This window comes from Sinocyclocheilus grahami, unplaced genomic scaffold, assembly GCF_001515645.1.
Source record: "Sinocyclocheilus grahami isolate Dianchi unplaced genomic scaffold, SAMN03320097.WGS_v1.1 scaffold654.1, whole genome shotgun sequence".
Taxonomy (NCBI): domain Eukaryota; kingdom Metazoa; phylum Chordata; class Actinopteri; order Cypriniformes; family Cyprinidae; genus Sinocyclocheilus; species Sinocyclocheilus grahami.
In genome coordinates this window covers 441,750-457,000 of record NW_015505833.1, presented here as the reverse complement: position 1 = coordinate 457,000, position 15,251 = coordinate 441,750, and the positions used below count along the sequence as shown (strand labels likewise).

Genomic DNA, 15,251 nt, shown 5'->3' with positions numbered 1-15,251 from the left:
GAAGCAGCGGAAGCGCTCGACTGTGGGATAATAAAAGCTCCGCTGCTTTCCAGCCGTGTGTCACGCTCGTTCAGCGCCTCGTTTCGCTTCAACGGCTTTCAGCCTCATCCTGCTTCATTCTACTACATTAATAAATCATTAGCTCATCCATAAACATGATTTCTCCCCGAGTCCCGTCGGATTGCGTCGGCTGTGGGGATGAAGACCACAACTCAAATGATTCCACACTCAGTCACGGCATCCTTTGTTTATTTTGAATACGTGCCCTCCAGCGGCGAAAAATTAAATATTGTGCCTTTAATTTGTATCAATTGCTGCCTAAAGCATGAGATGAAACTAAAGCTGATTATATTCATAAGCTGTCCATGGAGGATTCCTACGTGAAGGATGTTTGAAAAACAAAAGTGTAGTGTTTCATGAGAGTGATGTGTGTGTGTGTTTGTTCATAGGATGATGCTGTCAGGCTGCGGCTGGCTGAAGAGCAGATGATGGGAGACACGCTCAGTGTCTACAGGTCTGAAATCTCTCGGTGTCCTGCTGAAGCAGATCATGTGTGTGTGGTGTCTGATGTGTGTGTGTGTCTCTCTCTCAGGTGTGGAGACAGTGTGGGTGTGTGTTCAGGTGTTCTTCTGCCGCACACGGGCTTCCTCAAGGCCTTTAAGATGCTCCAGGTAACTCTCACTCTTCTTGTGTGTTTAACTGAATGTGTTTGAGCTTGAATAGCGTGACAGAGGACACTCGATCCCGCTCCTCTGTTGTTGTAGGAACAGTGTTGTTGCTGGTTTCCATAGCAGCTTCCTGTTGATGGCATTAATATCTCTTCTTCTTCCTGTTTCACGCTTTCCCTTCTCTTTCCACAGGCTGTCGTTCTCTCTTTAGGGTTGTGACACGGGACTTAGTTCAGTTTTATTTATGGAACATTTTGTTTTCAGTCCTCTATGTTTCCTCTGAGCAGTTCACAGCATTTCTGGTTTTGTTTAAATGAGAGTTCAGACTGATCTTGATGCTGATGCATTCTTACGATAATGTGATGATTAATCTTTACATCATGCCTTTGTTTATATGCCACAATAGTTTGTAAATCTTCATGCAGCTTCTTTCTGCTTAATGACATATAATATATACATATATATACACACACTGCTGTTCAAAAGTTTGGGATCAGTAGGATTTTTATGTGTTTTAAAGGAGTCTCTTCTGTTCATCATGGCTGCATTTGTTTGACCAAAAATACAGAAAAAAACTGTAATATTGAAAAATAATATTATAATTTAAAATACTGGTTTTCTATTTTAATATAATGTATTTCTGTGATGTGCAGCTGTATTTTCAGCATCATTCCTCCAGTCTTCAGTGTCACATGATCTTCAGAAATCACTATAATATGCTGATTCAATATCAATGTTGGGAACTGTTGTGCTGCTTCATTTCTTTTTTTTTTTTTTGGGACCTGTGATACTTTTTTCAGGATTATTCGATGAATAAAGTTAAAAAGAACAACGTTTATTAAAAAATATTTTTTTCTATTTTAAGTTTTCAAGTTGAAGTAATTTCATTGTTTATCTCTTTTATTATTATTTTTTAATTGTTTTTATTTTAAATTTTTTTTACTTTGATATTTTTTGTATAAGTTAACCTAAACACAGAAATTAGAAATGTTGAAATAAGTTTAGATAGATTAGAAGCCTTTCTAACATTATAAATGTCTTTCCTGTCACATTTGATCAATTTAATGCATCCTTGCTGAATAAGAAAAACACAGTAAATGTTTAATAAAAACAATAGTCTTATCATCTGTCAAAGCTCAGATTGTGTCCACGTCAAATTCAAAAATGGTGCCTCCTCATGCCTGGTTGAATGTCTCTGACATTTTCTGACTCCTAACACTTCTACACTGTGTCTGTGGCTCTCTCAGGTGTCTCCTGTAACTCTGTCCGGTTCAACAGAGCCGTCCGGTATCCTCAGGATGATCGGCGTTGCGTTTCCAGGAGAGAGCGAGCGAGAGGAATGGGAGAAAGAACAGGAGGAGGCCAGAACGAGAGACCACCGGAGAATCGGGAAGGTGAGTGCCAGCAGATCCTCCTGCAGTAGTAACCTCTGATTATAAACCGGAGAGTTCCGGTGCTTGATTCTGATTGGCTGTAAATTACTCTACAAACACACACCTTTGTTTACGTTTGTCTGTTGCTCGTCAACCGAACTGATTCTGAGGAACTACATTGTTTGGCGGAAGAATAAAAATTTGTTAAAACCCCCTTAGCTGTTATAAATTCACTGTAAACCACGGCTTCTTGGGGCTTATTGCTTTAATGACCGCTTTACTGTGCTCGCGACATACAGAGTCCAAATAGTCTCGATTCATAAACAAGAGCGTTTTCATCTTGCATGTGTACAATAGCATTTGCACGTTACAGTCATGCCGCTGTGTGTCAGTATGAGCCCGAGATGAGTGTCATAAGAGCCAGAGCAACATAAACCCGAGCACTGTTTTGTCTGTCTGTATGATATCTCCAGCTGGCTCTGATGTTGTTCTTGTCTCAGGCGCAGGAGCTCTTCTTCTTTCATGATGTCAGTCCTGGCAGCTGTTTCTTCATGCCTAAAGGAGCTCATATATACAACACGCTCACTGACTTTATAAAGGTACGAACTCGTTCCACGTCAGCACGGTTTCACCCTCACACACTGCTCGCGACATCCCTTTCCCACTTCCAGCAGTAGTGTATCGTGCTGCATTGCTTTTTGCATTTAAATATGCATTTACTCCGTCTTTAGGGCGGTTGAAGTGAGCACTCTGAAGGGTGTAGGTCATTAGTGGCCAAAGGCATACTGCACCGCTTAAACATTTGGACGTGCTTGCCTTAAATTATGTTTTTCATAATCTTAACCCCGTAAGCCTACTGTATAATATTTCATACGCAAATTTCTAAGGTTTCTAAATGATCGACATGATCAAAGCTTTGCTGTCACACGCACAATCTACTCCATGCCTTCTGTCATCTGATTCATAACTTTCTAGAAAAATCATGTTAAAATATGAGTCTCAAATCTGATCATCAGGATCTTTTGAGGAGCGTTTATTTCTTCATCTCTCAATCATCATTGGATTGCATTGCATTATATGTTTGGATCTCATCTTACTAAGACACATTATTGGAGATATAGAGAGACGACTGATATTTGGATAATTTTATGTAAGGATCTGCTGTTATGAAGATCTCACTGATTTGACAAGCTATCAGACTTTTTTTATGAGCCATAAAAGCCTGATGGAGCAAATATGAAACTCAACAGTTACTTTTTTTTCAGATTTTTAAAAAGTAGTTTGTCTAAAGCTTCAATAAAGGGATCCATAAAAAAAAATAAAATGTATTTATTTATTTTTCCCTGGCTATTAATTCATATGCCAGGTTTCACAGTGTTAAAACACAGTGTTTCTGCATGCATATTACTACAAAAATTTGAAATCGTATTATTACATATATTCTTACTCCAAACAATTATGGAGTGCACTCATTGATTCTAATGTAAGCACTTGCTCTTCCTGTCAGAGTGAGTACAGGAGGCGGGGCTTCAGCGAGGTCGTGACCCCGACGCTGTACAGCACGTCTCTGTGGGAGCGATCGGGTCACTGGGAGCACTACAGTGAGAACATGTTCACGGTGACCTGTGAGCCACACACCTTCGCTCTCAAACCCATGAACTGTCCCGCGCACTGGTCAGTACAACTCAACGCTGACAGCACAGCTTCTGTACAGCTGTACATACCAGTGACGAATTATCATTCTCTGAGAATCATCCAAATGATTCAGGAATTTGACCTAACCTCCAAACTCATATTATTGCTGTACAATATTTCAAACACACAGAGGTTATCGGTTTCATTAAAAAAATTAGCATGTTTTTGAATATGGTATGAATAGGCTTTTATTCAATTTAGTCATACACTACAATTCAACGGTTTAAGAAATGTATAATTTTATTACTTAAATCGATCAAGAGTGTCAGTAAAGACATGTATTATGTTACAAACGATTTCTAATGCAAATAAATGCTGCTCTTTTGAGCTTTCTATTCATCTGTGAATCCTGAAAAATAAAATGCATCACAGTTTCCACAGAAATATTGTGCAGCACGACTGTGTTCAACATTGATAATAATCAGAAATGTTTCTCGAGCAGCAGATCAGCATATTATACTGATTTCTGAAGATCATGTGACACTGAAGACTGGAGGAATGATGCTGAAAATACAGCTGCGCATCACAGAAATACATTACAGTTTAACAGATACTCACACAGAAAACAGCTGTTTTAAATTTTAATAATATTTCACTATTTTTACTGTGTTTTTGATCAAATAAATGCAGCCTCAGTGAGCAGAAAAGACTTCAAAAACATTAAAAAGTCTTAGCAACCCCAGACATCATGGCCCGTATTCACAAAACATCTTAAGGCTAAAAGTAGCTCATAACTCGCCAATTTAGGAGAAAATCTTAAAAATAACGGGCATGTCAGTCCTAAATTTTTGTTCTAAGAGTATTTCACAAAGCGTTTTAAACTAGCTCCTAAATCTGTGAAACGTTAGGAGTAGTGAAGAGGACTCTGAAGACCAAATCTGAACTATCCTAAAATGGCTTTTGCCAGCAATCTGCCTCCGAATATAAACATTTTAGAAACATTTGACAATAGTGAGCTTTTAAAAAGGTATCGGCTTTGGTTTGGAAGCTATCCCAACTCCCAAATTTCTTATTATACCCTTAATATATAGCTGTTCTCACGTCCAGTTTGGTTTTCTTGTATGTTTCCATGTCTTACTATCAGCCATGATTATTCTACTCTGCTAATTAAAAGGCTGTTTATATGCATATTACCAACATTTTATTAGTCGCAGAAAAAAAAAATCCACATGAAGTGGCGAAAACATGCAGTCCGTGACGGACAAATCTTTAACGGCTGGTCTATGTGGTAATATAGTACATCAGGCAGGACATCCATATGCTCACCTAACATTCATCGACCTCAAATATGGCTTATCATCTGGGAAATGTATGTAGTAGCAACTTTACATGGCAGCTCAATCTAATGTTAGCCTAGAAAAAAGTGCGCAGTGTGGAAGCTGAACAGTAGTGCGCTTGGCCTACTGCATGACAGATGGAGGCGCCGCTGCGATCATTTGCTCTTAACATACTTTGTAATTTTTGGTCATACAGATAAGAGTAATGCATCTTTTGTGTCTGTAAAGACTCTACGTTTATTCGTGTGCACTCAGAATAACAATGAAACGTTGTGCTTTTGTAAAATAATGAAAGCAAACAGGATGCGCTTTCTGCCGTCTCGGTCTCTGTGAACTTGAGTGCGTGGGGTATGAGTGGTTATGAACGAATAAATGAAACGCATTTGTCCGTGTTTCACTCCGGTTTGAATCGCACTCGCGGAAAGCGCTTGAGAAACAGTCTCTCTTCCGCGGCTCGAGCAAGACTGTACGACATTCACATTACATGATTTGACAGATTTTTACGTAGAAAGGGGCGACGGCACACCGCATTAAAATAAATGATCATTCATGTTTTCATAAGTGCAAAATGTACTTGCTGTTTTTCCCTAACACATAATTATTATATTTGCCGGTGCGCTGTGGCAAGCCTTTTTTGCATGCGCTTGAACGCTTATTAGGCTATGTAGGCAATTAAAGGCTCGATCATTATGATTTATATGGTTTATTAATAAAAGTGCGACTAATAGTCGACTAATGCTTAGTTGAGGGCAGCCCTAATGCATATTGACTAATTGTTTATGAGAAGCATACATATAAGAGGCTGACAATTAGCTGAATATATAGCCTACTTGTTTAATTAGTGACACTTAGCCTGCATTTTAAAATCTTTAAGAGAAAACTCTTTCACTGCTATTTAGGAGAAAATGTGTTGTTAATATAGGCCCAGGACAGTGCGTGTTAGAAAGTGTGTCATTTAATTTACATGAATTTTCTCCGATCATAAGACAGATGTGACACTATTTCTTCATCCAGTGTGAACGAATCCTCGTCCTGTGTGCTCTGTGCAGTCTGATGTTCGAGCAGCGGGTGCGATCCTGGCGAGAGCTACCCATCCGCTGGGCAGATTTTGGCGCGCTGCACCGTAACGAACACTCGGGAGCTCTGGGGGGTTTAACCAGAGTCCGGCGCTTCTGCCAGGACGACGCGCACATCTTCTGCACACCTGAACAGGTACAGCTTCACAGCCTTTTATTTATTGAGTCACTCTATTGAATAGAGTCAGGGGTGCAGGACCTCTTACAAAGGACCTGTCTCTCCAGTTCCCAAGCCTGCCCAACTGTTTAGGAGATAGTTATTGCATTTAATGATTTGTTTTGCTCGACCACAGAGCAAAGAACAAACCGTTTCAGATCAAGCAGAAGCATGTCAACTGGTGTCGTATTACATAATTAATATTTGTGAGAAAAACGTTACCATTAATAGTAGTAATATGAAGCGTAGGAATATTTTAATTGGATGTGAATTAGTTCCTTGTTTGAGTTCACCGTAAGCGTCGGATGTTTAGTATTAATTGGCTTCCACACGGTTGGAGTTGATCTAGTTAGCTAAACTCAATTGCTGCAAACTGCTGTGTGAGTGTGGTGCTGTTTTCAGGAATTTCAACCATGAATGCTTCAAATCTCAAAATAAGGTCGCCAGTGTGACCCTCACTGACATAATCAAATCAAACATAGATAAACTACTGAATAAAAGCTCAGTGACAGTCGTGTGTCGTCTAATGCCATTAACAGAAACATAGTTTCTGACCCTGTTTACTCTTGGTTTCCATTTGTATTTCCAAAAGTAAAGCCTGTTCATTGTCCCTCCCTTGAGGAGCCTCACACGAGCTCTGTATTCGTCATATCAAACCGTGTTTCTGTGTCGGTGTGTGTGCAGCTCTGGCTTTGGTCTTCAGTGTGAAGTGTTCTGATGTCCGTGTTTATACTGTGTCTCATACACACCCTTCAGTTGTTTATCCGCTGCTGCTTCTTCTCTTTTCTGTCTCTTCAGCTGGAGGAGGAGATCACGGCGTGTTTGGACTTCGTGAGGGGCGTGTATCGTGTCTTCGGTTTCTCCTTCCACTGTCTGCTCTCCACGCGGCCCGTGCCCTGTCTGGGAGAGCCGGCCCTCTGGGACGCTGCAGAGCAGGTGCACCTGTCAACCACACCTGTGACGTGTTCATTTAGGGTTGTTTATAAACTATTACTTTTATATTTTCACTAATCATTTAAATTTTATTAATTAGTTTTATTAATTTTACTAACTAATTATGTTATGTGCTTTTGTCATAGTTTTTTTAGATATATATTTCTTTTTAACTTTAATTTATTTTTATTTCAGATTTAGTTTTAGTAACTTTTAACATATTTATTTCATTTAGTTGCCAAGACAATATTTTATATTGTCTATATAGCTTTATTTTATTCTCTCTATATATATATATATAGCTTTATTTCTGTTTTAGTTTAAGTAATTTAAACTTATTTCAGTTAGTTGCCAAGGCAACATTTCTGATTTTTGTTTTTAAGTTTACATTTTTCATCTAATATTTATATTGTTATTTTTATTTATTTTTTTATTTCTATTTAGCTTTAATTTATTATTTCTGTTTCAGTTTGTCTTTTTATTTATATATTAATCTTAGTTAGTTGCCAAGGTAACATTTATTATTTTTGAGTTTTAAGCTTACACTTTTCATCTAATATTTATAATTTGTCCTTTTTATTAGGTTATATTTTCAAAATATTTATATTTATCTTTAATTTAATTATATTTGAGTTTTAATTTAAATGACAAACTTATTTATTTCAGTCAGGCAACATTTCTGTTTTTTATTTTTAATTTCTGTTTAGCTTTAATGTATTTGTATTTCTGTTTTAGTTTTATTAATTTTAGTTCTTCAACTTATTTAAAGTTTTTTTTAAGTTTCATATTTTAGTATTTTTAGTTTTTATTTATATATATATATATATGTAGCCTTATTATTACATGTGTGTGTGTGTATATATATATATATAGAGCTCTATTTTTTTGTATTAATTTTTAATACTTTAACGTAAACATATTTATTTCAGTTAGTTACCAAGCCAAAATAGTTTTTACTTTTTTTCTTTTTTTTCTTTATTAAAATTGTATTTACATTTTTGAAAGCAATTTTTAAGTTGTGTTTTTAGTGAACAACAACACGTGTCGAAGCGTGTCGGAGGCTGTTTGTGTTCCTGCAGTGGTCTGGAGATTGTAAGATCTTGTCTGTACAAGTACCAGCATAGAGTATGCAGCGAGACGATAAAGCATAGATGCGGCGTAAGTGTAGGGCAGGTCCGAACAGACGGGTAACGTGTCAGAGATTCATTCATGTTGATCAGGGTCACCGTGTGGAATAAAGCGAGCGGGTCATGAGACTCAGAGGAGGGAAACAAACAGCCAATCAGAGCCGAGCATGCAGTATATAAAGCACACTACAGGAGCTCTTCACCTTGCGATAGTTCATCCAAAAATAGAAACCTGAAGAAGATATTTTGAAGAATGTTGGTGACCAAACAGCTGATGGTAGCCATTGACTTCCTTAGTATGAAAAAATATATATATTTTTGAACAATATTTGTGTGAACTATCCCTTTAATGTACAACATGCACAAGGCCTTTGCTTTATAAGAATGGATGTGGTTTCCAGGCCGGGTTGTCTGGTGTCTTTGGGTTAAACAGAGAAACAGTAATATCTCCCCTAGCGCTCTCTCCCTCAAACTAATGCTGCTTTCAGCTGTGCATGTTTTCAGATTACTGAGTTAGATGTTTACAGCAGATTCTTTTAGTAGCGTTTCCAGGGCCAAAGCCGTACATGGACACAGTCCAGGTTTTCCTCTGTAACGCCCGTCTCTCTCGTGTTTGTCCCGGAGCAGCAGTTGGAGAGCAGTCTCAAGCGGTTTGAGGAGCACTGGGAGCTGAATCCCGGAGACGGGGCGTTTTATGGACCAAAGGTGAGGCGGGCAGAAAGATGGATGTTTTCTGGTCAGACACTGCATGACAAATAAACTTTGGCAATCCACGTGACTGTTGTGAAGAAAAATGGTGAAAAACATACACTTACGATATTCACTTTCCCTTATATATTCATTATCGTTATGCATCATTTACCCATATACACAAAAATTTTAGGTCACTTTTTCTTTTTTGAGTCTCTTCTGCTTACCAAGGCTACATTTCAAATGATCAAAAATACAGTAAAATAGTGAAATATTATTATAATTTAAAACAGCTGTTTTCTGTGTGAATATGTGTTAAACTGTAATGTATTTCTGTGATGCGCAGCTGTATTTTCAGCATCATTCCTCCAGTCTTCAGTGTCACATGATCTTCAGAAATCAGTATAATATGCTGATCTGCTGCTCGAGAGACATTTCTGATTATTATCAATGCTGAAAACAGTCGTGCTGACGAATATTATTGTGGAAACTGTGTTGCATTTTATTTTTCAGGATTCACAGATGAACAGAAAGATCAAAAGAACAGTGTTTATTTGAAATAGAAATCTTTTGTAACATCGTACATCTTCACTGGTCATTTTTTAATGACAAAGCTAGTATCAGTGGCTCCTGATTTGTTAGGTGGCTAAAGGGACGTTTGCTGTTCCTCTGGTGTTTCACGTTGCTCTTTAACAATCTGTTCAGATCGACATCCAGATCCGAGACGCTCTCGGCCGACAGCACCAGTGTGCCACGATCCAGCTGGACTTCCAGCTGCCCATCAGATTCAGCCTGCAGTATACTGGGTAAGCTCTCTCCTGACCTCCTGCCTGTCAGAAACTCACATGTTTAGGATGCAATATACCCTCGGTCTGGAGAAAATATGAAAGAAATTGAAATTATATCCATAACTAATTAAGATGTTTGTCATTATTTTCATAAAAATTAAGCACATTCCCCTCATGTGCATCCTTGCATTTTACTCGGAAGGATCTAGTAATTCCTATTGTTCTCAAAGCTAATATCATTTACTGAAAATTTACAGTAATGTTTTTTTTTATCAGCTTACTATATTTTCTGAAAAATAAGTTGCACCTGAAAAATTACATTGTTTAGAGAAAAAAACACACATAAGTGGCATTGGTGTATAAGTCCCATTATTATTATTACATTCAGAAATAATGTAAAATGGCAATTAAAAAAAGAAAACATTTGCAGATATTATAAACAACGTGTGTTTCAGTTCCTCTCATTCCATAACAAAACCTTTAAATGTCACCGTTATTTCAGTATCGTTTAGATGCTACTATAGTTTTATTGATATTTTGTATTAGTTTTCATTTTAATTTCAACGTTTTTTTTATTTTGTGTTATTTTTATTAGTTACTGTTTTTAATATGTCTGTATAGTTTTTATATATTTAAAAAAAAAAAATTGTATTTGAGTTTTAGTTATTTTAGTACAAGTTAAACTAAATGAAAATTAGAAATGTTGCTTTGGTAACTAGCTAAAAATAAGTTTATGGTTGTTGGTAATTTTTATGGTTTTAGTTAAATATAATAACCCTGTTCAGAACAGATCAGGAATGAAAAACATATGTATATAAATTATAGTGGCATTCATTATAAACAGTATTTATTATAAATGGCAAGCCGAAACAAATTTATTTAAAGCGAAACTGAAACTAGAAATGTGCTGTACAAATCAACTTAGGCTCACGTCCCACTCTCGTTCAGCACCAGTACAAATGTGTGCGCTTTGTGCATGTTTGTGTGCGTGACGTTAATTGCGTTACACAAGCTGCTTTGGAATACAAGTCACAGCATGTTTTAGATGATAAAAACAACACTTCTTCTGGAAGAATACAGTAAATACTGTCTGGATGTTATATTAAATGGATCATATGATGTTGCTAAAAAGAACATTATTTTGTGTATTTGGTGTAATGAAATGTGTTTAAGGTTTAAGGTTCAAAAAACACATTATTTTCCACATACTGTACATTATTGTTTCTCCTCTATGCCCCGCCTTTCTGAAACGTGTCGATTTTTACAAAGCTCATCGGTCTGAAAAGCGAGGTGTGCTCTGATTGGCCAGCTATCCAGTGCGCTGTGATTGGCCGAATACCTCAAGCATGTGATGGAAATGTTACGCCCCTCACATACTGTTGATGCCGTGTCCCGGCCGGAGCGACGAGACAAACACATTAAAACCCATTAGGCCAAACAAAGTAGTTTCGCTTTCACAACAAAACACACGGCAGCAACAATACTACAGCGAGAATAAAAGTTACGCCTTCTTTCTTTGCGTGAACATTTGGGCGGCGTTATGCAAATCTTCCCACATAGTGATGTAGACATGTGGGGGCGTGTTAGAACGAGCCGTTTTAGGGGGGCGTGGCTGACTCTTAACTTTTATAAAGAATATCTCTTTGGATTTGAGACTTTAGTCTTTGCAACTTTACAGATCTTCTTTATGCACCAAGAGCTTGCAACACTCCAAAGAGAAAGGAATAATTGAAATCGCATCATATGACCCCTTTAATGGTTATGATGCCTATAATATGGGAGAACTGGGTGATTAAGATTTTATTTTCAGCTGTATGTCAGTGTCATGTGAGTGTGTGTGTGTGTGTGTGTGTGTGTGTGTGTGTTTCAGGGCTGATGGACAGATGTACAGGCCGATCATGATCCACCGGGCCGTGCTGGGGTCCCTGGAGAGGATGATCGCTATCCTGGCCGAAAACTTCAGAGGGAAATGGTGTGTGTGTGTTTGTGAGTTCAGTGGTTTCTGGAACTGGTGAAGTACTAATGTTTAGTCTTTCTCAGGCCTTTCTGGTTGTCGCCAGCGCAGGTGATGGTCGTGCCTGTAGGGGGCGGCAGTGAGACTTACGGACAAGAGGTCAGAGGAAACACAACACTCTGAACAAACTTAATTTATATCATTATAAACGGCTTATGGGTGTTTGATGCATTCTGCTGTGGTTTAAGGTGGTCTGCAGACTGAGGGAAGCTGGATTCATGGCTGATATTGATGATGATCGTGGAAGCACCTTAAATAAGAAAATCCGCTCGGCGCAGCTCGCACAGTACAATTATATATTCGGTAAGGATTCATTCTGATGTGTTATCATACAGAAATGCTTTCTCGTATCCCAGTTTATTTGTGCAGTTGTATGAGGTGCAAGAAGTAGCACACTTGACCTTTAAGTGTTTAATGGTTTAATTGTTCCCTGCTGGTACACATGTGAAGAATGAGTGTTCTGGGGCCTGTTAGGAATAGCTCAGATAAACCAACCTCTCCCCGTGTTTGTCATGCAGTGGTGGGAGAGAAGGAGTGTGCGAGCGGGACTGTGAGCGTGCGGACGAGAGCAGGGAAGCAGCTCGGCCAGAAATCACTGCAGGAAGTGATGTGCTCCCTGACTGAACTCAGACAGACACGCAGCAATCAGGAGGAGCTTTAAACGCTCGCGTGAGGAAGAGATACGACTCTGAACACACTGACACACACCACGGCAGAACCAGAGCCCTGCTCAGACTTCATAAGTGCTGTTATCAGCTTCATCAGATCCCTGTTGAGTTCTACAGAAACACAAACACATCCATTAATGCTGCCGCTGCATTAATAAAACAAGAAATTACTTTTAATATTCAGTCTCTCTGTTTCTCTGTCAGCGTATTTATTCATTAAAAGTCTGTGTTGTGTGGATCATTTATATTAATTAGGGAACACTAATAACTTTTATTCAATACATTTGAAAGTGCAAAAATCAGGGATTATCAAACGGGTTCGGGTTTGTGGGAAATTTCATAGAAGAAAAGTTTTTTAAAAAATGCTTTGGACTAGTACTTAGTGTGAAAGTCCAATCGAAATATGAATTATTATTAATATTTTAATAATTTATTTTAGCTTTAGTATAATGATAACATAAATGGCAATTATTTTTAATAATAATAAATATTTGAGGTCCTTGACAAAAACAAAATGTGAAAAACCATGGTATAAATCAAAGTTTAATTAATTTAAATACACAAATAAATAATAAATGGTTAAGCATTGTTAGCTGCAAGAGTTTTTTTTTTTTGTGATAAAATCATTTACTTTTAATATTCAGTCTGTTTCTTTGGTAATGTATGTATTAATTAAGATCTAGTTTGCATAGGTTATTTTTATTAATTAGGAAACATAAACAACTTTCATTAACACTCTAATAACTTTAAACGTCATTAATGCTTAACTGATCAGTAATTCATAAATGGTTTAAATCGGGTTTTCAAACTACGGTTGATGGAAAATGTCATTAGAAAAAAGTTGTCTTTCTTTGAAATGCATTGAATCAATATTTGTGAAAATGACTTTGAATTATTAATATTTTCCATTATTTCTTTTTGATTTTGTATAATAACAAATGATAATTTTTTAAATAAAAAAAATACTTATGTAGTTTGTTTTGTTTCGAATACCAGTCTTTTTCTCACAAAGTACAAATAAATCTTAAATAATGTAGCTGCATTTGTATTTTAAGAAGTCTTTTGCAAGGGGATAATATTTGATATGAAATTGAAAAACTCAAATCAAAATTGAATTTAAATTCACACAAAAAAAATCTAGTTGTGTTAGCTGCAAGAGTTTTTTTTTTTGTGATAAAATAATTTACTTTTAATATTCAGTCTCTGTTTCTTTGGTAATGTATGTATTAATTAAGATCTAGTTTGCATAGGTTATTTTTATTAATTAGGAAACATAAACAACTTTCATTAACACTCTAATAACTTTAAAAGTCATTAATGCTTAACTGATCAGTAATTCATAAATGGTTTAAATCGGGTTTTCAAACTACGGTTGATGGAAAATGTCATTAGAAAAAAGTTGTCTTTCTTTGAAATGCATTGAATCAATATTTGTGAAAATGACTTTGAATTATTAATATTTTCCATTATTTCTTTTTGATTTTGTATAATAACAAATAATTTTTTAAATAAAAAAAATACTTATGTAGTTTGTTTTGTTTCGAATACCAGTCTTTTTCTCACAAAGTACAAATAAATCTTAAATAATGTAGCTGCATTTGTATTTTAAGAAGTCTTTTGCAAGGGGATAATATTTGATATGAAATTGAAAAACTCAAATCAAAATTGAATTTAAATTCACACAAAAAAAATCTAGTTGTTTGTGCTATTAAACATTAAGCATGCTATTGTTACAATTACATTTGAATGGTTTTGGGAGAAAATGTGGGCCTGTGCAAAACTCACTGCCATGATACTAGGTCGGTTGCTAAGACAGTACTAGGCTACTCTGGGGAACGAAATCCAGAAGCAACTTCGGAGCAAGTTCCATCGCCATCAATAGAGTTCAACAGAACTTGCAACCACTGTTAGCTTACGATGCTTTTGGGAAATAGACCTCTGGTTTCAAGGTTGCCAAGGTTACAATGACAAGGCCTCACCTTCAATCAAAGCTTAATTAATAGCGTGTATTATTATTAATTCATGTTAATTCACCTTGTAACCACTACAAGGTCTCCAAACTGTTATCCATTTGTGTTCATGCATAAATAGCACCTGCTTCATCAGTTTATGAAAATAACCAATGTGCTTCAATAGAGAGCAGAGTGAGTGCTTGACTAAAATAGGAGTAATTCATAGAAGGGGGGGGTGTTGATGAAACTGGATAAAGCAGCACAGGTCAGGGACAGCCGAGACTGGTTTTTTTTGCCTTATTAGAAGAAAGGCGTCAGAATGGAGAGGACGTGACTCACATGGGCGGAGGAGGTCCTGGCCGAAGCACAGCTCACACCCCAACAAACGTATATCGGATCAACAAAGGGCACCAAAAACAAAGACTTTCCAGACGTTTTATCTGATGCAAAGAGGGTGACGTGTGTGCAGGGGGTTATGGGACTTTGGGAAGAAAAAGACGTTGAGATGTGAAGAGGGTGAGGCAGGATCATGGCCTGGTTCTGTGCTCACGGGAACTTACTGCAGCATTTAAACTTCCACTGGACCTGAGAGAAGACGTACGCTACCAAAAAGTTTGCGATCAGTTACACACCGAAGTTTAATACTTATTGTTAAGGGTTTAGTCACATCTCTAACCCTACAGTGAGTATGAGCAATAGATATGCTTAACTTGCAGTCTTGGAAAGCAAAGTCCCTTTTCTTGCATACAGTGGTTTCGTTTCTCATTTCTTCAAAATAATTTGGAGTCTGAGAGCCAAAAAAAGAAACTTGAAGTAATCTTATAAAACTACGT

The 15,251-nt window shown here is 37.1% G+C and overlaps 1 protein-coding gene across 4 annotated transcripts in view; it reads left to right on the top strand.

The window, feature by feature from the left end:
* Positions 1-12,622, top strand: part of tars2 (threonyl-tRNA synthetase 2, mitochondrial) — a 22,443-nt gene extending 9,821 nt beyond the window's left edge. For 3 of the 4 annotated variants that reach the window (XM_016242304.1, XM_016242303.1, XM_016242306.1), the window contains 13 exons: positions 450-514; positions 593-671; positions 1,916-2,062; positions 2,542-2,640; positions 3,549-3,715; positions 6,063-6,225; positions 7,045-7,182; positions 8,934-9,011; positions 9,702-9,802; positions 11,655-11,756; positions 11,825-11,897; positions 11,987-12,101; positions 12,317-12,622. In XM_016242304.1, the coding sequence (XP_016097790.1) occupies positions 450-514; positions 593-671; positions 1,916-2,062; positions 2,542-2,640; positions 3,549-3,715; positions 6,063-6,225; positions 7,045-7,182; positions 8,934-9,011; positions 9,702-9,802; positions 11,655-11,756; positions 11,825-11,897; positions 11,987-12,101; positions 12,317-12,459 (1,470 nt within the window). In that variant the 3' untranslated portion in view covers positions 12,460-12,622. Of the gene's footprint in view, positions 1-449; positions 515-592; positions 672-1,915; positions 2,063-2,541; positions 2,641-3,548; positions 3,716-6,062; positions 6,226-7,044; positions 7,183-8,933; positions 9,012-9,701; positions 9,803-11,654; positions 11,757-11,824; positions 11,898-11,986; positions 12,102-12,316 lie in introns of those variants that run through there. The other variant, XM_016242305.1, reaches the window with a different exon arrangement.
* The last annotated feature ends 2,629 nt before the right edge of the window (positions 12,623-15,251 follow it).